The 22338-nt window shown below is 41.5% G+C and overlaps 1 protein-coding gene across 3 annotated transcripts in view; it reads left to right on the plus strand.

Moving 5' to 3' along the window:
- Nucleotides 1-22338, plus strand: part of Ncapg2 (non-SMC condensin II complex subunit G2) — an 86057-nt gene that overhangs the window by 41913 nt on the left and 21806 nt on the right. For all 3 annotated transcript variants that reach the window (XM_076551565.1, XM_006988297.4, XM_016006766.3), the window contains exons 14-25: nucleotides 26-248; nucleotides 467-570; nucleotides 4139-4312; nucleotides 8775-8845; nucleotides 10285-10438; nucleotides 10553-10726; nucleotides 11424-11540; nucleotides 11625-11765; nucleotides 12115-12214; nucleotides 16012-16199; nucleotides 17569-17709; nucleotides 20779-20882. In XM_076551565.1, the coding sequence (XP_076407680.1) occupies nucleotides 26-248; nucleotides 467-570; nucleotides 4139-4312; nucleotides 8775-8845; nucleotides 10285-10438; nucleotides 10553-10726; nucleotides 11424-11540; nucleotides 11625-11765; nucleotides 12115-12214; nucleotides 16012-16199; nucleotides 17569-17709; nucleotides 20779-20882 (1691 nt within the window). The remainder of the gene's footprint in view (nucleotides 1-25; nucleotides 249-466; nucleotides 571-4138; nucleotides 4313-8774; nucleotides 8846-10284; nucleotides 10439-10552; nucleotides 10727-11423; nucleotides 11541-11624; nucleotides 11766-12114; nucleotides 12215-16011; nucleotides 16200-17568; nucleotides 17710-20778; nucleotides 20883-22338) is intronic.

Raw genomic sequence — 22338 nt, forward strand, 5'->3', positions numbered from 1 at the left:
GCATGTTTCCACTTTTACTCTCTAGTTTTGGAAAATATGCCCCATGGAGGACATTTTGGTTCGCCTCGAAATGGACTCTCGGCCTGTGTCTCGGCGCCTGGTGAGCCTCATCTTCAATTCTTTTCTGCCTGTGAACCAGCCAGAGGAGGTGTGGTGCGAGCGATGTGTCACACTGATCCAGATGAACCGTGCAGCTGCCAGGAAGTTCTACCAGTATGCCCACGAGCATACCGCCAGCACCAACATAGGTCTGCATCTCTGCTTCCCTGTCCTGCTGCCTCTCCTCAGTGTACTGCATGGTACAGATGCTCACTATTTGTCACTCGAGTAAGCTTCGTGCTCTCTGGCATCTCTTAGGGATTTGCCTGAAAGTAATACTCTTTACTGTTTGAGATCCTAGTTTCCTAATCAGAAAGTTAATTTTATAGAAGATTCATGTATTTGTTGATTATCTTAACCACTTTAGCAAAGCTCATCCACGTCATCCGCCACTGCTTGAATGCCTGTATCCAGAGGACTCTCCGAGAGTGCCCAGAGGCCCATAAGGAGTGCGAGAAGGAGAACGCCAGTGTGAGTGCCTCTCTTACTTCTCATTATTTCTGTACCAGTGTATAGGATGTTTTTATTTCCCACTTGTTCCAGTAAAGATGCTTAAGTATGGTTTGTAAAAAGTCATAAACTACATTTTTTTAAAGAATTGTAGTATATCTTTTGTACTTTTAGATCCTGGAGGAATATTTAAAAAAAAAAAGAATATTCTTACTCTTGGCAACCTTATCCCATATTTCTCTGCTCTGAGCATCTCTGCCTTTGATTCCTTGGGTGTAATACTGTTTGTTGAGCTAGATTCTGGACATGGAGCTGGTGTCTGTCAAAGTTACTGATAGGAGGTTCTTCTAGAAACATTTTGGGGATGAACTTCTGGATGGATGCAAGCTTTTTGTAGAATTGTCTTTAGTTAGCTGCTTTGTCTTTAAAACTTAATGTGACCAATAATAGCCAGTTAAGTCTTAAATACACTACTGCTTGCAAGCGCAAGCAGTATCTTTTTTTTTTTTTTTTTTTTTTTGTTTCTCTGTGTAGTTTTGGAGCCAGTCCTGGATCTCAATCTGTAGACCAGGCTGGCCTCGGACTCACAGAGATCTGCCTGGCTCTGCCTCCCGAGTGCTAGGATTAAAGGTGTGCGCCATGGCCGCCTGGCCTGCAAGCAGTATCTTAAGCTTATATATGGGCACTTTGAAGATTTTTTTTTTTTTTGTAGTACCCAAATAGATTAGAAATCTGTCATAGAAAATCACAAAACCAATTTTTCCTTTGCTAAAGTTCTGTGCTAGTATTCTTACTACACGGCCAGGCCCTGGGGCTGGCTACCCTGGGACCCATCTAGAAAGGGTAGGCAGTTATGTTCAGACTGCCTCTTCCATGGGGTGACTTCTCTGCCAGTGTCGTGGTTATCTCAGTGTTTCTCCCATTGCATCTTGACAGGAACTAGCCCACCCCCGAGGAGATGGACTTTCCCCTTTGTCCCTTGTTCGGCTAGTTTGGTCTGAAATTGGTCACTAGAAACTGCTGAAGAAATACAGGAAAGTTTTGTAGTATAGGGATGCCCCGCCCGCAGGGCTACAACAGGTTCTCGACCACCCTAAGGAGGGAATGTAGGGACAGGAGATACAAAGGAAAGACACCAAGTCTGGATTTTGATCAAGGTGCAACTTTGTTTTCTCCAAAAGGGTTTATATAGTTTCTGCAGGGTGGGTGGAGCAAGAAGCTGTCATCTGCATAAGGTGGGGTAAGCTAACAGGATGTTTGTATAGGATGTTTACAGGGTGAGAGGGTCAAGGGCTCTGACTCAATGTCTTGTTGCTAGGCAACCTGACTGTAAGTTGATCTAGTTCCCTGTCTTATTGGGGGGTCTGTATTTTTCCACTAACTAGAGATTCTGTACTTGTCCCTGACAGAGGGAGAGGAGTACATAGAACATTGTGATTTCACATTTGTACCTTGGCTGACCAGTGCCTTTTCTGATAGGTAGAGTTCAAGCTCTTTTTACCCTCCCTGCATTGTAGATAGGGTGTGTGAAGCATTTCAGGAGACTTAGCTGGGCCCCCATGTCAATTTTGTGCTCTAATCAGTAGGTGATCTACTGATCTACGGATCAGCCTAGCACATGAGGTAGTTGGCATTGACAGACATGGGTAAACATCCTGCTGTGGACCATTGTAGCCTTATGACTGGGATTGAAAATGACCTTGCAAATGTGAACATGAGTTTGGTAATGTACTAGTTGAGAATTTCTTTACCCTTGTGGCTAGATACTACTGAGAAAGCTTGCTACATCTTTTATGTGAGGTTCTGTATCATTGGAAAAGACAATGATTTCCATTTTACCCTGTGCACAAAATACCTAATTTGTTAAATGAATTCTCATTCTAGGTTGACGGGTTCAGAGTACATAGCTTTGTAACATTGTAACCCATGTTAGAAAAAATATATAACTTGTCATATAGTTATCCTAAGAATACATATGTAGTTAAAATGTTTTGTTTTGTTTTGTTTTTGAGATTGTCTCACTATGTAGCCCTGGCTGTCCTGGAAGTTCCAGGGTGGCTTTGAACTGATGATAATCCTCCTTCCTTTGCCTCCTGAGTTCGGGTTTATAAGCACACACTACCATGCCCAAGTTTTTGAAGAACTCTTAAAATTTTCTCATGGTGCAAGGCATACACCTTTAATCCCAACGCTTGGGTGGCAGAGCCAGATGGATCTCTGAGTTTAAGGCCAGCTTGGTCTACATAATGAGTTCCAGGAGAGCCTGGGCTATGTAGAGAGACTCTGTCTCAAACAAACAAATAAATAAACAAACACACAAACAGCTTTCTCATGGCCATCTAGTAACATCCAAAGATATTCTGTACTAAAATAAAATTCTGGAACTATTACTTAGGAGCCTAGTATTGCTAAAGTATTTTAGCCTAGCCTGCTAAAGTAAAATAAAGAACCATTACTTAAGAGCCTAGTACATTATTCAAGTGTTATTCTCAAAGAGGAAATGTGGGTTTCATAAATTTTAATAAGGCTGTTGTGCTAAAATATTGAGCTTCTGTGGTTTATTTTAAAATAAACTATTTCTTAGGCTGGTAGTACCTAGTGGTTACATGCTGTAATGCTCAGTGTAAATGTAAATGTGCTCCAATAAATTCCTTTTCTGTTCACAGAGTTAGAGCATAGAAAAGGTTAATCCCAGGGTGAAAACTTCGCTCAGTTTGTCACATTGTTCTTGGTAGCATCCAAACTACTAACAGGGTGCTCTATCAATCTGATTGCCTTATCCCACATTTCAAAGCATTTAGTGCATGCTGACATAGCTAACTATGGAGAAACTATGTTTGCTTCTTCATATTCTTATTAATCAAACTTAGTTTTGTACTCACATTTGAATGGTTAAAACTAAGCTGAGTCACCTTCTCATCTCAGCGTTAGGAAGCTACTTTATCCATCGTGTGTCTGTATCTCCATGGTTGTCACTCTTGTACAAGTCACAAGCCAGGTCTGATCACCTGCTCTGGAGAGAGGGATTTTGTACGCATGTCTGGTTTGCACTGAGCATTCTGATATGGTGTTGTTTTGTATTACCAGCACAATAGGAAACTATAAACAAGTTTGTTTTTCAGTAAGCTATAGAAACCTATGATTTTAGGGGTTGTTGACATCTATGAGTTGTATCCTGCTAGCCTCAGAAAAAAAGTGTTCAGCAGCAGTGCCTGCTGGGGCAGGCATGTTGTACAGCCATGCTCAGCAATTGCCTTGTAGTGTAGTGTAATCCCATTTGCTTGGGGCGTGTGGTAAAGAGTGCTAGTTTCTGATTTTAGAAACATTTTAATTCATACAGACTGTTTCACTATAGAATATTGAGTTAATTTAGATTTTATTTCTTAGGTGAAATTTGGAAACACATCTACCTTCTAGATACAGATAGGTTCTAAAGTAGTGAAGAAAGTTTTACTGTGCCATGGAAGTTAACGTTACAGTTTTACATTGTTTTGTGTCTGCAATTCTGAGATGTGGTTTTGAAGGTAGTACATTTGTCTCTTACTACTTGTCATTGGATTCTTTCACAGTAACATTATTCATGTCTTAGGTACTAGACAAAACATTGTCAGTGAATGACACTGCGTCCATGGCGGGTCTGCTAGAAATCATTGTGATCCTCTGGAAGAACATCCAGAGAAGTCTGGAAAATAATAAAGAGGCCAAAGTTTATACCATTAACAAGTTTGCATCTGTGCTTCCAGAGTATCTGAAGGTGTTCAAGGTAAGTCTAGGCCATTCTTATGAGTAAGGTGCTTTGTGATGGCATTGGTTTCTTCTTTAGTGGAAGTTCTGTCTTGTACCCACGGCAGGAAGGGTGTGCTGGCCCTCACCTTGTCATGAGTTTAGCATATCTCCCTCCCTGGGTATCCTTGGTACCCAGGGTACTGTCTCAGGTGAGCCCTTGGCTTTTCTTTCTGATGTTGGAGATCTAATCTGTTTGCAGTTTTAGGAAGAAGATTCTGTCTTATGAACAGAATGTCCCATCTTGTAGGCACTTCCTAAGGTGTTTGAGTGTACACAGGAAACAGATCTCTCTATGGTATGAATTGTGTCTGTGTTATCAAGGCAGACAGATTAGATCAATTTAATTAAAAGATTTTTAGGTGCTGGGGAAATAGCTTATTTGGTAAGGTGCCTCCTGTTCCATCATGAGTACCTGAGTTTGATCCATAGCACCCATATAAAAGTGGTGCATAGAAGCATGTGTTTATAATGGGGAGACTGAGACAGGAGGATCCAGGGCTTACTGGCCAGTCTTAATTTAATTGGTGAATTTTAGGTTCAGTGAGAGATTCTGTCTCAATGAAAAGGTGAAGAGTGATTGAAGAAGATGCCTACCAAAAACATGAACTCATACAATAAAGCTTTATATAAATATGTATATATATGCATATATATAATATATTAAATACATAAATACATTAAAATATATTTTTAAGTATTCTTTGATAATTTTATATACTTGCTTTATTTTGATGCTATTATTCACTGCTCCCATTCTTTTCTCTTATTCCCCTCTCACTCTCTCTGAGCTCTTTCTTCCCAACATGCCCTCTTTAAGCCTTTTTAAAATTTTTTAATCTCCTGAGTTTAATTAACTTGCCTGCTTGCATATACATGGGTATGGGCTTATTTACTAGATCATGGACAAGAAAGATGGCTTTTCACCCATCTGCCATTAACTTCCAATAAATAGCTCCTCAGCTAGGAGTGGGGTCTCATGAGCTCATTCTGTGCTGGAATGTTGATGGGACCAATCTTGTCTAGGTCTTGTGCAGCTAACCATAGCCTTTCTGAATTTATGGGTGCTATGGTCATGTCACGTCCAGAAAACAGCAATTTCCTCCATTCTTTGGCTCTTGCACTTTCTTCTCCCTCTTCTGGGTGTTTCCTGAGCGTTGGTGGGGAAGGAATTGATAGAGGTGGCCCATTTGGAGCTGAGCACTCAGCAGTCATTCTCAGTACTTTGGCCTGTTGTGGTCTCTGCATTAATTGATGTCTACCTCAAAAATAGCCTTCTCTGACCAAGGTTGAAACCAGCCTCAATCTATGGGTATAAACCTACAGATTTAGAAAGCAGTTTTACAGCATACCTGTGATTGGAATTTTCTTTGTGCTACTAAACAGCTCCCAAATACAGACATGGAGACTTACTTTAATTTTGAATGCTCAGCCTTAGCTTAGGCTTGTCCCACTAGCTCTTTTAACTTAATTTAGCCTGTTTCTGTTCATCTATGTTTTGCCTTGGGGCTTTTTACCTTTTGTTGCATGAATCCTAATTGGTCTTATAATAAAAACCCAGAGCCAGATATCAGGGTGAAAGGTGAAAGATCAGAGAAGCAGAGGAGCCAGCCACTATCTCTTAACCTCACCTACTCCTCAGCCTGAAAGAGAGCGAGTTCCTGTCTCCTGCCTTATATTTCTTTCTCTGCCCAGCCATATCACTTCCTATCTCAACCTTCCTAGTGCTGGGATTAAAGGTGTTAATTCCACTGCCCGACTTCTGTGTTTAATCTAGTGGTTTGTTCTGTCTTTTGATCTTCAGGCAAATTTTATTTGTTCAAAATATCACCACAACCTTTCTTTCATTCAGTTATGTCCTGCTTCTTCCATGTCTGACTGGCTGGCCCCTGGCATCTTTTTCTTTCTTCTTCGAGCCTAAATTAACCTACTTACTCTCCCTGCCTGGAAGTCCCACCTTTACCTCCTCCCAGAATATTGACCATTCAGCTTTTTATTAGACCAGTCAGGTGCCTTAGGCAGGCAAGGTAAAATAGCAACACATCTTTACATAATTAAACAAATGTAACACATCTTTACATAGTTAAATATGCTTCAAGATAAACAAATGCAACACATCTCTACATAGTTAAACAAATGCAACACATCTTTACATAGTTAAACAAATATTTCACAATATAAATAAACACATACCCATTTAGCAAAGCAAAAGCAGTTGCTTTCCTCCTAGGACTTAGACCTTAGCCATGGCTTTTGACCAATTTCATAGTACCAGGAATGACATCAGTCCTGTGGAGTAGGCCTTAACCCAATTTTTTAAACAAAGTGGTTGGTTATCTCCTCAACAGTTGTGCCACTATTACACTATCGGGGACATCTTGCCTGGCACATCAGTATTGTTTGCTTCAGGGTCCGCTGCAGGAAAAGACCATCAATGACTTCTCTAGCAGCTTGCATATCAAGCCAGCCTGATGGAGGAAGTTTTTTGCCTAGTTTCAGCTTGATTTCTGTTTGTTCTGCAATCAGTGTGTAGTACCTTCAGCAATTAGGTTTTACCATCTATTTCTGGTAGTCATCCAAGAACACTGGCAATAGCCTGTGCTATTTTAGTTTCCTCTGTGACCTCCCTTATCAACTGAGAGAAATCCCATGCCTGGCACTAGGATTTTCATTTAGTAACCTTTGTTTTCTAGGAGGAGCATTAGCTACTCATGCAGAGTACCACTGTTCAATCACTGTTAATAAGAAGCCTATTTTTAATTAGCTTACGAAGGAGTGACTTTCTATAAGGCTTTTTAATACCTTCCTGGTTTTAGTTGATGCTCCCCATATTTTCTTCTCTCCTTCCTCTCCCTACTCCCATTCATATCATTCTACCCTTGATATTCTCCGTTTGCTTTTATAAAACATGCACAAAGAAGATATTTTTAGTTGGCAGATGAAAAAATTTTATACTTTGGACTAGACCCTCTGCATACGGAGAGAGATGTGTAGCTGGGTCTGTTTGAGGGGCCCCAGGCAGTGTGATCAGATTCTGTCCCCAGTGCATGAGCTGGTTTTCTGGATCCCGTAACCTATGGTCGGACACTTTGCTCACTCTTCATGCAGCGGTGAGGGGCTTGGTCCTGCCTCAACTGAATGTACCAGGCTTAGCTGTCCTCCTGTGGGAGAACTTAGATTTTTGTAGGAGTGAATGAGGGGTGGGTTGGAGGGGTGGGTTGGTGGGGTGGGGGGTGGGTGGGAGTGGGGGAGAGAAGGAGGTGGGGAGGGAGCAGGAGGAGGGATGAGAGGGAATCCGGTTGGTATGTAAAATGAATAAATAAATAAATTTCTCCAATGGGGGGAAAAGTTTTTTGTACTTTTTAAGTGTGATGTTTTAGAGTATGTGTAACTTGTGGGATGGTTAAATTGAGCTACTAAATGCATTACCCACATATTTATCATGTATTATACTCTGTTCAGGATTTCCAAAAATATTTCGTTGCTATTTACTCTTGCCATCTTGTTTAATTAGATACTGGGAGTTAGGGGTCAAGGTGGTCACAATAATTGAATGCAGGTGAATAATATATCTGACTTTAATTTTGTTCCTCTTTCTGTGTTCATGCTTATTTTCGGGAACTCATCAGTATGGCTGGTTTAGCTAGCCTGCTTGCCCTGAGGACCCCTTGTCTCTACTTTCTGAGCACTGCAATTACAGATAGGCTTCCACACCCACCCAGAACGTATGTGGGTTCTGGGAATCCTTGCTCCAGTCTCCAAACTTGAATGGAAAGGACTTTAACCACTGAGCCGTCTCCCCATCCATTATGTAGTGTTCTCCATGGATTCTGAGTAATTAAAATCTGCTCAGCTTACATTATTGTTGCAATAATAGGACTAATTAAGCTGCAGTTTATTGCACTTGGTACACTTTATGTTTCACCTTGCCCATTTTCTTTTGATTTGGTTCATTCAGTCTTTAATAGCATTCTGCATTTTAGGAGGAGGAAACTGACGGAATTCAGGCACTTTCCTATGTTTTACCAGCTTTTTGGTGTAGGATCTGATTAGACTGAGATTCATTTTGTAGCTCCAAAGCATGTGCATTCCCTCTAACAACATTGCCTGGTTCATCTTGTATAATATTATCCGAATAGCTCTGTTCTCTTAAAAGTTATGTTCAGGATAAATTATTAGTCAGCTTTTCCCATTCATCCTGATTGTTTTGAAAGTAAATATATTTCCATGACTATACTTGGTGCAGTTAGTGTTTGCTGCCTAGTGAAGGTGGTGTAGAAATGTCAGGATGCTTGATTCAAGTAGTCTCATCCTCAAACCTGAGGGCCACCTTCAGATTTGTTTTTCTCTAGATATTGGAATAATTATTGGATATTGAGCAACTGTGGACATACCCTATTGCCGATTCTGTGTTAGCTTCATGTTTCTTTTTGTGTTTCTAGGACGAGCGCTGCAAGATCCCTTTGTTCATGCTAATGTCCTTCTTGCCAGCCTCTGCTGTCCCTGTGTTCAGGTATGCTGCCTCAAAGCAAGAATCTGTCCTGTGGGGTTTTCTGTCTGTCACCTGCTCTGTGTTTCTCCTTCCTGCCTTGCCCTCTGTGTAGAGAGATTGTCAGGACTCGATTTCAGTGGACTCTGAAGCTGTCACAGAGAGACCATGAGGAACTGGGCATGCCCATGATGTCTGGACATTTAGTCTAATATCCAGAGGGGCAAGCTCTAGAGCCTGTGGTCACTGTTGACCACACGTGGCTCCAAGTACTTAGACTGTGCTGTGAGTACATGTTAAAGTGGTGTTTTCAAGAGGAGGAGTAAATGAGCTGCTGAAATCCATTTCTCTAATTCTCTTTACACTTTATGTAGTTAGCACACAACCTTTTTTATGTGGCTGGTGAGCAAATGGAGTTCCTTTGCTCACTGAACTTCTATTAATGTACTATTTCAAAAAGTGCGTGCGTGCGTGCGTGTATGCGTGTGTGCGTGTGTACCCGAGTATATGTCCACCATGTGTATTCAGGAGCCTGTGGAGGTCAGAAGATGTTGGATCCCTTGGAATTGGAGTTACAAGTGATTGTGAGCCACCATGTGGGTGCTTGGAACTGAATTTGAGTCCCATACAAGAGCAGTAAATGCTTTTAACCACTGAGCCATCTCTCCAGGCCTCGCATGTTATTTTTTTTTATTGGGCAGTGTAGTTCTGGAGTTTGCTGCTTAAAAGTAAAACTTACTTGGTTTTATTTACACTCAAAAGAAAAAAACGTTTTTAAAAATTTATTTTTACATGTATTTTGTTGGTATGTGTGTTTATGCACACACATACACACCACAGAGTGTGTGGAGGCCAGAGGGCAGCATTTGAAAATTAGTTCTCTTTGTGGGTTCTGGGAATCAAACTCAGGTCATCCAGCTTCCAAAGTGAACATTTTGTGGCATTACAAATTTAATGTCCTATTTTTGTCTTTTGCTTGGATATTTGGGTTTCTAATTTTGTGGGATTTTTTTTTTTTAATTTGTGTGTGTTTCTTTTATTTGTTTTTTGTTTGCTTTTTAGAGAAAGTAAAACAGGTGAAGTTGGGTGGGTAGGGAAGTGGGGAGGATCTGGGAGGTGTTGGGGGAGGGGGGAAGTGTGATAGATTGTGTATTATATGAAATATATATATATATATATATATAGATATAGATATAGATATGAAAAAAAAAAGAAAAAAATAATGTCCTAAATTAGGACCACCTCTGGAATCTGACAGCTGGCACTAAGAAACAGAAGGCAGTTGAGGTGTGGGACATGTCCTTTTGCAGCTACAGTCTGTTTCGTGGGGGAGCAAGTACCAGTGTAACTATGAGGTTTGTGTACCCTCGATGCAGTCAGTTGTATCTTGCTTTTCCTTACCTTGTGGGACAGTGGGGGCTTTCTGTAGAAGTAATAACTGATTTTCTGTACTTGACTTTCAGCTGTGGTGTGATTTCTGTCCTGAGGAATCAGGAGGAGAGTGTTACAGGCAGGAGCTACTGTACCTTGCTGGATTGTCTCTGTTCCTGGGGACAAGTGTCACATGTCCTGGAGCTCATTGTTGACTGGCTGCCTACAAGGCCACCTCAGACCAAGGTGTGTATACAGCCATGCCTCTCTGGAATGTGGAGAACAAGGGCATCTGGAAATTGTCCAATGTTATGGGAGCATACGCTCTAATTGCCTCTTTGTTCCACTGCTCTCCTTCAGGGTAATTTGGCCTCTAAACGTAAAGTGCAAATCAATGACACATGCCCAGTGAAACCTGAGTTAGCATTGTTGTACATGGAGTATTTGCTGACCCATCCAAAGAATCGAGAGTGTCTGCTCTCTGCACCCCAGAAGAAACTTAACCAGCTTTTAAAGGCACTTGAGGGGTCCAAGGTAACTAACTACTTGTCTTGGAGGATAAAGTGACTTCAAATAGTAGTAACAGTGATGCAATAAGATGCATAGTTTTTGTGCTTTGGTGCTATAATGTTTGTAAGCTAGAAAGGAATTGAGAATGAGTGTCCAGAAAGACTCTGAGGTGGACAGGTGAGCCCAGGAGCAGTGCCATTTCCAGGACCTGTGTCCTCACAAGTAGTGTTTAGAGCTTACATTTCTCCACGGTTTCTGGCATGTCAGGACTCCAGTTTGTCTCTCCCTGTCTCAAAATAGACTATACCAGGCAACAGTGAGGAAGTACTAGCAGTCTTCAGAATCTTCGGCTGTTTTTTCTAGGAATCTTGGAAAGTATGTGACATGAATTCATTGTGCCCCAACTGCCCTTTGGAGTCTTGTTTTTCCCCCGTTGCACTGGCCCTGACCTCCTCCTGTAGGAGTCTCCCCCGAACAGTCCTCATTGCTGCCATCCAGGATGGTGGTTCAACAGAGCCTTCCCTGAGGAAATGAACCGTGGTCCCTGTGGACAGTGATCCTGGGGCCTTGTGCACCTCTTAACTCTGCTGTGTGCTTCTAAAGCCCACTCGCAGATGGTGTTCAGGTGCAAGGGTGGCAGAGAGAGCTGCCACTGCAGTCATCCTGCTTTGATGTGGTCATGTGCCATTCAGAACGTGGGTCCTGGGTTGTGATTTTACAGGCAGATCTGGAATCACTTCTTCAGTCTCCAAGTGGGAATGCCCTCAACTTCAACAAAGCAACTGCCCTGCACGCCTTTGGTCTCTACTGTAGGCTGAGCGTCCATCTTCAGTACACGGTAGGCTGTCTGGTTCTGGTGCTCCGAGCATCCTGTGTCAGAGCGGCTTTTGTTACTTACTGGCTTCTTTGTTGTGTTGGACAGTTCTGCTCAGAAGAGAAAATACATCTGTCCATCTTGAATGAAACTGGATCTTGGTTAGAAAACAAAGTTTTACCTCTTCTTCAAGACCAAGAAGAAGAGTATCTGAAGCTTCGGAGTGACGTCTATCAGCAGGTTATCCAGGTCAGCAGCTGGGGCACAGCTGGTGCTGTATTTTCAAGACTGCTTATATTGTTGTGAAGTGATTTAGACCCCGGTGCTGCTTCACAATACCAAGAATGGCATTTCTGTTTACAAAAGCACATTCTGCATAATTTCAATGTAGTTTAACATGTGGTATTTAGTTAGGTTTGTGGAACTGCATAAATGTCTAGAGAGTTCCTATAGAAACAATGAAAATTATGTATTTATGGAAATTCTTTGAGAAATACAGTTTGTAATATTAGCACATCACAGGAGAGGCTTTGTTAGGCTTGACTGCCTCCCTTTTTAAATGGCTATTGTCGTTGTTGAACCCATGTGTGTCTTACAGACTTACCTGGCTGTGTGTAAAGATGTTGTCATGGTGGGCCTTGGAGACCCTAAATTTCAGATACAACTTTTACAGAGGAGTCTCGTAATAATGAAAACAGGTACTGCAGCATCATTTATCTATTAAAGGAATGTTTGAAAGCAATATGTACTTATAGCTGGTCCATCCTTCCATCCCTTGCTCTCTCCCTCTGAAGATCAGAGTCTGGCTTCTTCTAAGCATTTAATGAAGCCGTCCTTCATTAAATTCAGTTTAGCATGTTTAGTTGGTCGAGATTAACCATTGTGGTCAGTGATGTGAGTGATGTAGCTGGATGCCTTCCAGGCAGGCCCAAGTGGAGTCCTACCCTCTCTCTGCTGCTGGGCACTAGTTGACAACTTCAAGTATAGCATGGTATTGTACTGGGTCACAAATTCTAAAGTTGCAGGATTATTTATTTCTAAGTCTTGGTCTTTTTTGTTTATCATTGTCTATAGTTAAAAACTACATTCTATATATAAGCTTAATTGAAACAATCAAAATGATTTGTTTTTCCACACTTCATTCATCACTTAGGAATTATTTTGCTATAGAGCTTAATCTACTTTTAATTATTTATAAAGTTTAGAATTGTAGAACTAATCAGAATTTGCTGTCCAGTTAGTCTGTTTCATTACATGGTGGTGTCCAGTCCCTTTAGATCAGGTCCAGAGCTGGACCTGTGTCCAGGTTGGAATGAGCTTTGTGTTCACATGTCCAATGACTGGGGTCTCTAGGATTCATCACCGTACCACAGTGTGGCTATTCTTCTGTAGTGGTTGCAAGGTGAGACCTAGAGTTTACCCTTGTAAACGTCTTTGCTCTACTTGAAAGAGGCTCATTGAAGAAGCCATTTTCAGAAGCTAGTTATGTGTCTTATTTACTTTTCTATTGCTCTGATAAGATACCATGACTAAGGTAACTTACAGAAAAAAGAGTTTATTGGGAAGGTGAGCCCTGACTTTCATGGCAGCAAGTAGGCAAGCATGGAGCATGAGTTGTAGCTAAGAGCTCATATCTTGAGACACAGCCACCAAGCAGAGAAAGGGCAGCTCAGTGGAAATGACATGGGTTTTGAAACCTCAAAGCCTGCCCCCAGTGACACATCTCCGCCAACAAAGTGGTACCTTTTAATACTTCCAAATGTTCAATTGTAAAAGCCTATGGGGAGCTGGGCGGTGGTGGCGTACCCTTTAATCCCAGCACTTGGGAGGCAGAAGCAGGTGGATCTCTGTGAGTTTGAGGCCAACCTGGTCTACAGAGTGAGTTCCAGGAAAGGTGCAAAGCTACACAGAGAAACCTTGTCTCGAAAAACCAAACAAAACAAAACAAAAGCCTGTGGAGGCCATTCTCAAATTATGTTAATATTAATTATGCCCAGGTAGGATATTCTTTATAAACCCAAGTGCATATTCTCGTTTTTTTGTTTGTTTGTTTGTTGTTTTTTCTCGTGATCGGGTTTCTCTGTAGTTTTGGTACCTGTCATGGATCTCGCTCTGTAGACCAGGCTGGCCTCAAACTCAGAGATCCTCTTGGCTCTGCCTCCCAAATGCTGGGATTAAAGGTGCAAGTCACTGCTGCCCAGCCCAAGTGCATATTCTAAAGAAGCCATTCCTGGGACACAGTTGGGTTGCCAAGTGCAAAAGCCAAATAAATTAGGTGTCTAAGCTCACAAACTTGTGGTATTCCCACTATAATACAGTACATAGATTGTAGAAAATCAGGCACCAAACATAACAGGGCTATGGGAGAAGATTTCTTACTGAAAAATACCAGCCCAATGAAAAAGTAATGTTGAATTTTTAAAAGTAAAATCTATAGGGAATCTAGGGCTGTGTTTGAAAGAAAAATGAAAGAAAATAGGAAAGACTACAGGAAATGGAAGGCTTTGAAAGAAAAAGGCCATTGATAAAGAGTGATGTAAGACAACTTGGACTCCAGCATCTCGGAGACCAAGGCTGTCTTTGCTGTCTTTGCCGCAATAGCGAGTTTGTGTTTGTTGGCAGGTACTTGGCAACCTAAAGATGAACACACTGGGAAGAGCCATGGAGCCAGCACTACTCAGTTTCACATTGATGGCTTGTTTTCTGGCTTTGAGCTGTGCCCTGGGGAGCACTGACTATAGATCATCACCGTTTTTGGCTGTAGCTATGAATCCTGGCCTGTTGTTAGCAGTTTGTTGCTAGCTATCTAACTAGCATGTTGCATATTTGGTTCATAAAATACACACACCTGAATACAGTGAAATAACTTCTGGTTAAACGTCTTAGCTTTCTAGGTTTCTTTCTATGTTACTGAGAGTACTCACTCTGATGAAGAATGTAAGGAGGCAGCTCCTTTGCATATTAGTCAGGGTTATCTAAAGGAGCAGAACTTAGAGAATGAATCTGTATCTGTAAAGGGGACTTATTAGAATGGCTTTCAGGCTCTGGTCCAGCTAATCCAACATTGGCTATCTGCCAACAGAAGGTCCAAGAATCCAGTTGTTCAGTCCACGAGGCTTGATATCTCAGCTGGCTTCAGTATATGCTGAAATCTTGAAGAAGTAGGTTCTAATACCAGTGAAGGAATGGACCTGCTAGCAAGGCGAGAGCAAGCTGGCAGAGACAGAGAGCTTTATCCTTTATATAGGCTGCCAGCCAAAGGTGTGACCCAGATTAACAGTGGATCTTCCCACCTCAAAACATCTATGAGGTCTTATTCAGTAGTTTCCAGGTTTAAAGAGCTCATCACCTGTCTCATCAGTGGACGTTCCATGTGGCAAATGTATATGAGGAATGAGTTCTTCCACCCTCCTCTGAATGAGAGAGTAGTAGCTCCTTGAAAGTTCATGTTGTGGTTTTAGCGATTTTGCAAAGCTTCTTATTGATTCTGACAGAGTCTTAGACCTAGGGAGGATTCATAGAGAGCCTCTGGGATGGGCAGTCTGTCTTCGCTTAGGTTTGGGGTGTAGTTGGCTATGGTCTCTGGCAGAGCTTGCTGGATCTTTAGTCCATTTTGTAGCTGAATGGCTTTATTCTTCATATCCAGGCCCATTCTCTAGGCAAGTCCTTGCAGTCACCTGGACAATAGACTGTCCGTGAGGAGCATCATTTCTGTGATTTATTGCATGCTTGTTTTATTTTAAAGTGCCTTGTACCATGGATTCTGCTGGGCGGCTTGCTGTCTGGTACCCAGAAGTTAAGGGCTGATCAGCATCTGAGCCATGTGTTAGAGTGGGGCAGGGTGACATAGGGTGCCCTGAAGCTCACTGGGGCAGGCCACCGTCTCTGTTTTTGTAGCTTTTACTGGCAAGATGGATTGGAAATAAAAATGGAGGAACAGTGTTAGGCTTACATACAGAATAAATTTTACCAGATTATGTACCGAGTCAGGGACGTAATTAAAACACACACACCACACACACACACACACACACACACACACACACACACACACACACACACACACACACACTAAAGGAAACCAATAGGCTACAACTAGGTATCAGAAATCTATGGCGTTATCAAATGATACTGAGAGATGAGAGGTTGGACTTGTCCTTGCTGGGTTTTTACATAAGTATTAATATAAGAGAAAGTCTGTGTTTTCTAATTCAGGTGTTACAGGAGTCACATTGCTAGTTGTTGTCCACATGCAGTGAACTAGTTCTTAGTTTACTGACAGAGTCAGCTGTGCTATTGCTGCTGGGGAAGAAGTCAGTTTTATAGTTATGTAGAGAAAACATTTTGAGTTTGGTTCTAGTTTGGATCAATCTGATCAAGATGTTTCCTGCTGACTCAGTGGTAATAGGTTCTTCCATTACCATCATGTACATGTGTTATACAATTTCAGCTGAATATGTGCGTAGGTAATTGATGGTTCTCCTTTTCTTTCTAGTGAAGGGATTTTTTTACATTTCATTACTTCTTGGCATTCTGAAGGAGATAACTGGAAACTCCATGATTCAGAAAACAGATTCAGATGAAGAAATCACAATGCTGTTTGACTCAGTCCAGGAAGTATTTCAGAAGATGTTGGAATGTGTTGCCTGGACCTTCAGGAAGCAGCCAGAAGAAAGTCTGCCGGTATTATGCTTGAACTGGCCAGGTTTCACTGTGCTATCTGCTGTGGGTGTTAAGCGGTGATTGGATGCCAGCCCTAAAGCTAAGCATGCCTGCATTCTTTGGTGGCATGTAGACTCGTAGTCTTGAGCTCAGGGGTTGAGGTCCCATGAATGTCAGGACTGTAAACAGGACTGATCTGTGCAGCTGTGATTCCAGAGCTTCCCAGAAAGAATGTGTTTGTGAAAATGCTCTTTTCAGAGGGACAGTCACTGCCGGGAGAGTGCTAACTCCCTTCTGTTAATGTCCCCATTTAGAAGCACCTTGAAGGGATCATGGTTTTCTGTTGATGGTGGAAAGCTCATAGGCTGAGATGATTGAGGAACCGGGTTATAAAAATCAAAGGAGCCGGGCGGTGGTGGCGCACGCCTTTAATCCCAGCACTCGGGAGGCAGAGCCAGGCGGATCTCTGTGAGTTCAAGGCCAGCCTGGGCTACCAAGTGAGTTTGAGTTCCAGGAAAAGGCGCAAAGCTACACAGAGAAACCCTGTCTTGAAAAACAAAAAAAAAAAACAAAAAAACAAAAAAAAAACAAAAAAAAAATCAAAGGAACTAGACCTGCTTCTAAAAACTGTAAAGCCTGTTCCTGAATAAGTTATGCTGTTAGCGGAGAGGGCCATTTTTTTTTAATCAATGAGCTATTATTGTTTTAATTAAAAAAAATGTTTAAATGGAAGGCTGTTTATGAAATATCAAAGATTCTCAATTTTATTCTAGACTTAGCTGATGGAAATACTTGAGCATTGTTGACATAGTTTTTCCTAGCCCAGTTCATAGTTGTTTCAAGTGTTTGTGATCTGTTTCTGTAGTTTATGCCCAGTCTTAGACCCTCTGTCATGTCTTCCACCATCCATTGAGTAGTGTCATTCAGAAGCACTGCTTGAGCTGATGATTTTATTTTAATGTCATTTTTTCCTTCTTCCATCCTTCCTTATTGATACTTACATTCTTTTTAATTTATTGGTTTTTGTTGTTGCTGTTTTTGAGACAGCTTCTTTTTGTTATGGAGCTCTGGTTGTCCTAAAACTTGCTGTATAGACCAGGCTGGCCTTGTACTCACAGAAACCCGCCTGCCTCTGCCTCCCAAGATGTGTGCCTCTATACCTAGCAGTCATTTTATTATTATTTTTGAGGCAAGCTCTCACTCTGTAGCTCAGGCTGGCCTCAAACTCACCTCATTCCTCCTTACTTAGCCTGGTGCATTCTTCAATACAGATGTAAGCCACCACACCTGGTGCTTTCTTAGATACAATGTGAGCCACCACATCTGGTACTTGTTTTTTGAAAACTGATTTTTAGCTGTACTGACAGTGACTAATGTGATTTTTTTGTAGCTCTTTCATTCTGTCCAGACCCCTCTTCATGAATTTATCAACACTATCCAATCCTGGTACAAGGACACTGCAGTCCACCATGGTGTTCTTTCTACATTGATTGCTGCGCCTGTGGTTGAAATAAGTCATCAGCTGCGGAAGGTGAGGTATATTGACTCTGAAACTGCTAGTTGCTGTGTTCTGCTCACAGTATGTGATTAGGGTTTTTTTAGTGCAAGCTTTTGGTGAGGACTGTTTGTCGGTTTCAGTCCCTTGCCGTTCAGCTGGTTGGATGTCTAGAGCCATGTGGCAGCGGTGGAGCATATGCTGAGGGTGTTGCCACTCCTGAGATGGAACTAGGCCCCATGATGTGGATATGTCTGTTGGCTCTGAGAGTTTTGAGTGAGTTGATAGTTTCTCAAGATTCTTCTTTACTGGAGAAGAAATCAGGATAGTTGGGCAAACAGTGCAGGACTGTTCTGTTTTGGTGTGCAGTGGTTTATATCTCTGCATGCCCTTTTCTTTTTTCTTCTCATTTCTTAACTATAGAAAGCTTGAATTTTTTAAAGATTTACTTATTATGTATAAGTGTTTTACATGTGTGTATGTGTACTGCATGCATGCTTGGCGCCCACAGAGGCCAGAAGAGGGTATTGGGTCCTCTGCAACTGGATTTACAGGCTGTTGTCAGTTGCTTTGTGGGTTCTGGAGACTGAACCTGGGTCCTCTATAAGAGCAGAAGCTTTCTTAGCAGCTGAGCCATCCCTCTAGATCCAGAAACTTGAAGTTTTGGTATCTTATTTTCTATCATGACTAAAGGGGAATGGAAGACTTACTAACACAGATTTAGTCTGTTTGGTTAAAAATTGATCTGATCAGTGTGATCATTTGAGCTGACACAGAAAGTGACACTATACCATAGAGAGCATGCAGGGTGCTGTTTTTCTTCTTCAGCTCCGTGATGTCCCATGTGGACATAGGTAGTAAAGGAAAGAAGTAGCAGTGGGTTTACTCAGAATAAAAAGAAGGACTCGCTGAATTGCATTTACTTGTAGAAATGTCTGTACTGCTTAACCATGGGCACTCTGAGAAATGAACATGCAGATTCTCACTGTGCCACACCCTGAGTATGCCTATACAGATGCCAGCATGCTTAGGATAGTGTTTGGGGACATTGTCAGATAGACCGTCCCTTTCTGCCAAAATGTCACCATGCAGCTGTACAGCTCATGATCAAGTGTATATTACTTTGTTTTTATGTGTATGAGTGTTTGCCTGCGTGTGTGTGTGTGTGTGTGTGTGTGTGTGTGTGTGTGTGTGTGTGTCCGTCCGTCCCAGTGTGCATGCTTGGGGCCTGTGGAGGCCAAAAGAGGGCATCAGATTCCCTGGAACTGGAGTTAACAGATGATTTTGAACCACCAGGTGGATGCTGGGAGCTGAACCTAGGTCCTCTGCAAAAGAAACAAGTGCTCTTAACCATTTCTCCAGTCTGAGAAGTTATTTTAATTATACACATTTTGTAATATAAAATGACAAATAAAAATGTTAATTAAATTATAAAATTTTAATTAGAATTCATGGCTGTCCTTCAAAGTGTAAAGAGAGATTGTTTGGTTTAAGAAAGTAATTCTTGGGGCTGGAGAGATGGCTTAAGAGCACTGACTGCTCTTCCAGAGGTCCTGAGTTCATTCCCAGCACCCACATGGTAGCTCACAACCATCTGTAATGAGATTTGGTACCCTCTTCTGTATACATAATAAATAAATCTTAAAAAAAAAAAACAAGTAATTCTTAGTCGGGCGGTGGTGGCACACGCCTTTAATCCCAGCACTCGGGAGGCAGAGCCAGGTGGATCTCTGTGAGTCGAGGCCAGCTTAGGCTACAGAGTGAGTTCCAGGAAAGGTGCAAAGCTACACAGAGAAACCCTGTCTCAAAAAGCCAAAAAAAAAAAAGAAAGTAATTTTTAACTTGCTAGGTGACATAAAGCATAAACTTAGTATTACTAAGGACCTAATTTCAGAAAGCTATATGGCTGAAGTTATAAAGCATTGGTGGCCTTTGGACAAACCCAGACCCTGTCCCTGCCTGTCACAACACAGTCATGTGTTCTGTACTGCCCTGTGCCTCGCAGTAAGCCAAGTAGTGGGACTGAACTGAGGATTTGTCTTTTTTCACTTTTCCTTTTCTTGAGTTATATACACATTTAAAATTACTGTCTCCTTTTGACATCTTATTTCTGACTGTCCTATTAGGAAACATCTGTTTTCCATAATGCTTCACCAAGTCTGCGTAGTTAGCTCTGAGGCTAGCCTGGTTCCCTTAAGCTTCATGTGTGCACAGGGCCTCTGTTTTCAGCCTGTACTGCCGACTTGTCTTTACAGTTAAGGTGTTGTAAGTGTGCCACAGGGATAGTTCTATAAAACAGCTTAACAGTGTCTTCCTTTCATGAGGAGTGCTTACAGATCATCTGATGTTAAAGCTACAGATGTGCTTGGTCTTTAGCTGGTCACATTAGCATTTAAGACAGGGACTCACACTTTAGCTCATCCTGGCTTTGGAACTCGTGATAATCCCCTACCTCAGCCTACACAGTACTGAGATCACAAGCATGAGCCACCATGCCTAGCTTTTACTGTTCCATTTTACCTTTTCTGTGGAAAATGGATCGTACTTGGTTTCTCCAGAGCAGCCATTCTCAATCTTCCTAATGCAGCAATTCTTTAACACAGTTCCTCATGTTGTGGTGACCCCCAACCATAAAATTATTTTCATTGCTACTTCGTACCTGCAGTTTTGCTGCTGTTATGAATTACAATGTAAATATCTGTGTTTTCCAGGGGTTGTTTGAATCCCCAAAGAGATCATGATCCACATGTTGAAAACTGCTGCTTTAGACCAAAAACCAGTGTTTTAAGACTGAGATTCTAATCTGGGCTGAGAAGAACTGGTTAAATTGACTTGACATAAAAGTATATTGTGTATAGATGATATCAAATTAAATAAAGGCCATTTGACAAAAGGCCTGCTAAGTGACATGTCCTTTATTTCTGTTTCACAGACTAAAATGTTCTTGTGCAAAACAATACTGCATTCATAATTAACTGTAGTGAATAAAGCTTGTTCCTTTGAGTTTCTGGAATGCTTTGGTCAGATAGAAGAGAGTCTTAAGTTAATGTGAACCAAGCTGTGAGTCCAGGCTATTTATAATGTACTGATCTGAAATTTTCCTAGGTCTCTAATATAGAAGAACTGACCACACCACAGTGTCTTGCTGACCTTCCTCCATTTTCAAGGTGTTTAGTGGGAGTAATAATGAGGTCTTCGGATGTGGTCAGGTAATTGTCCTCTCTCTCTGATCTTGGTACAGCCCTATTTGTATTTTTTCTCAGTGCCTTGTAATCTGTTACTTTTTATTCTCAGATTTTCAAAGGTATTTTTACCCCCCTGACAAAAACATTCCATAGACTTTTTCTTCATTTTATGAGTGATAGAAAATGTTTATGTTAAATTTTTATAAAGAACCATTACTTTTTATAAACTGTTACATACATTTAAATAGTTTTTAGCTATATTTATCACAACTAAATTCTGTTAGACAAGAAAAAAAGTGTGTACAAAAATACTTATTACTGTATGTTCTAGTTTTCTTCTCTGTTGCTTTGATAAAACACTAACCAAAATCAACTTGAGGAGGAAAGGATTTATTTGGTTTTCAGGTTATAGTTCATCATGGAGAAAAGCCAAGCCAGGGACTGAAAGCAGAGACCAAATAGAAACAGTGCTTACTGATTTGCTCTCCATGACTTGCTCATTTTGCTTTCTTATACAGCTCAGGACCATCTGCCCCAGGGTGGTGCCACCCACATTGGCATGGCCCTCCAACATCAATCTTAATCAAGAAAATGTACCATAGTTATGCCCACATGTCAATCTGATGGAGGTGTTTTCTCAATTAAGGTCCTGTCTTTCCAGATGATTCCAGTGTGTCGACAAAAACTTGGTAGCAAAATTGACCCATTGTCAGCTTGACATACACACACATCACTGTTAAACCATAACCTTTCCTTTCTTGTTTATCCCCAAGATTGCATGTTATTATCACAATATAAAACATGGTATAACTTTAAAAGTCCCAGTGTAACCTCAAAAGTCCCATGGTACTTTAAAATTTCAACACATTGAAAGTTCAGTTTATTTGTTTTAAAAAAAGTAACATTTCTTTAACTGTGGGCTCCTGAAAAACAAAACAACAACAACAAAAAAGCAAGTTATATGCTTTTGTTATTACAAGAAGGAAGAGGCAAGGCATAAAAGCAATAACACTTCAGCAAAACCAAAATCTGTCAGTGTAGCTCCAAATCTAGATTTACTGGGCTCCAAAGGACCTGGGCAACCCCACATACAGCTTGTCTAGTAGGCTCAGGCTGGTTCTATGCAATACCTGCTGCTGTCCTGGGTAGTTGTCCCAAGGTCCTGACATCTCCAATATGTTGAGTCTCCTTTGCAGCTGAGACTTTACCTTCACCATGTCCTCCTGGCCTCTCTCCAAGGATTCCAACCTTTGATGCCAAGCTTTGGCTCCTCTTTGTGACTCCTTTATGCCTTCAAACTAGTTCCCTGTGGGAACTCTTACACATTACCATGTTTGGCTACCAGCTTGGGTTGCAGCCTTGCTCCAGCTCCACCCCTCCCCCAACCAGACCCTGAACTTCTGTGTACTGACTGTGGAAGTGCTTTCTAGCTTTCACCTCAGTGATGCTTGTCTCTTATTTATCTTAGCAGATTCTTCAG

This window comes from Peromyscus maniculatus, chromosome 14, assembly GCF_049852395.1.
Source record: "Peromyscus maniculatus bairdii isolate BWxNUB_F1_BW_parent chromosome 14, HU_Pman_BW_mat_3.1, whole genome shotgun sequence".
NCBI classification, from domain to species: Eukaryota; Metazoa; Chordata; class Mammalia; order Rodentia; family Cricetidae; genus Peromyscus; species Peromyscus maniculatus.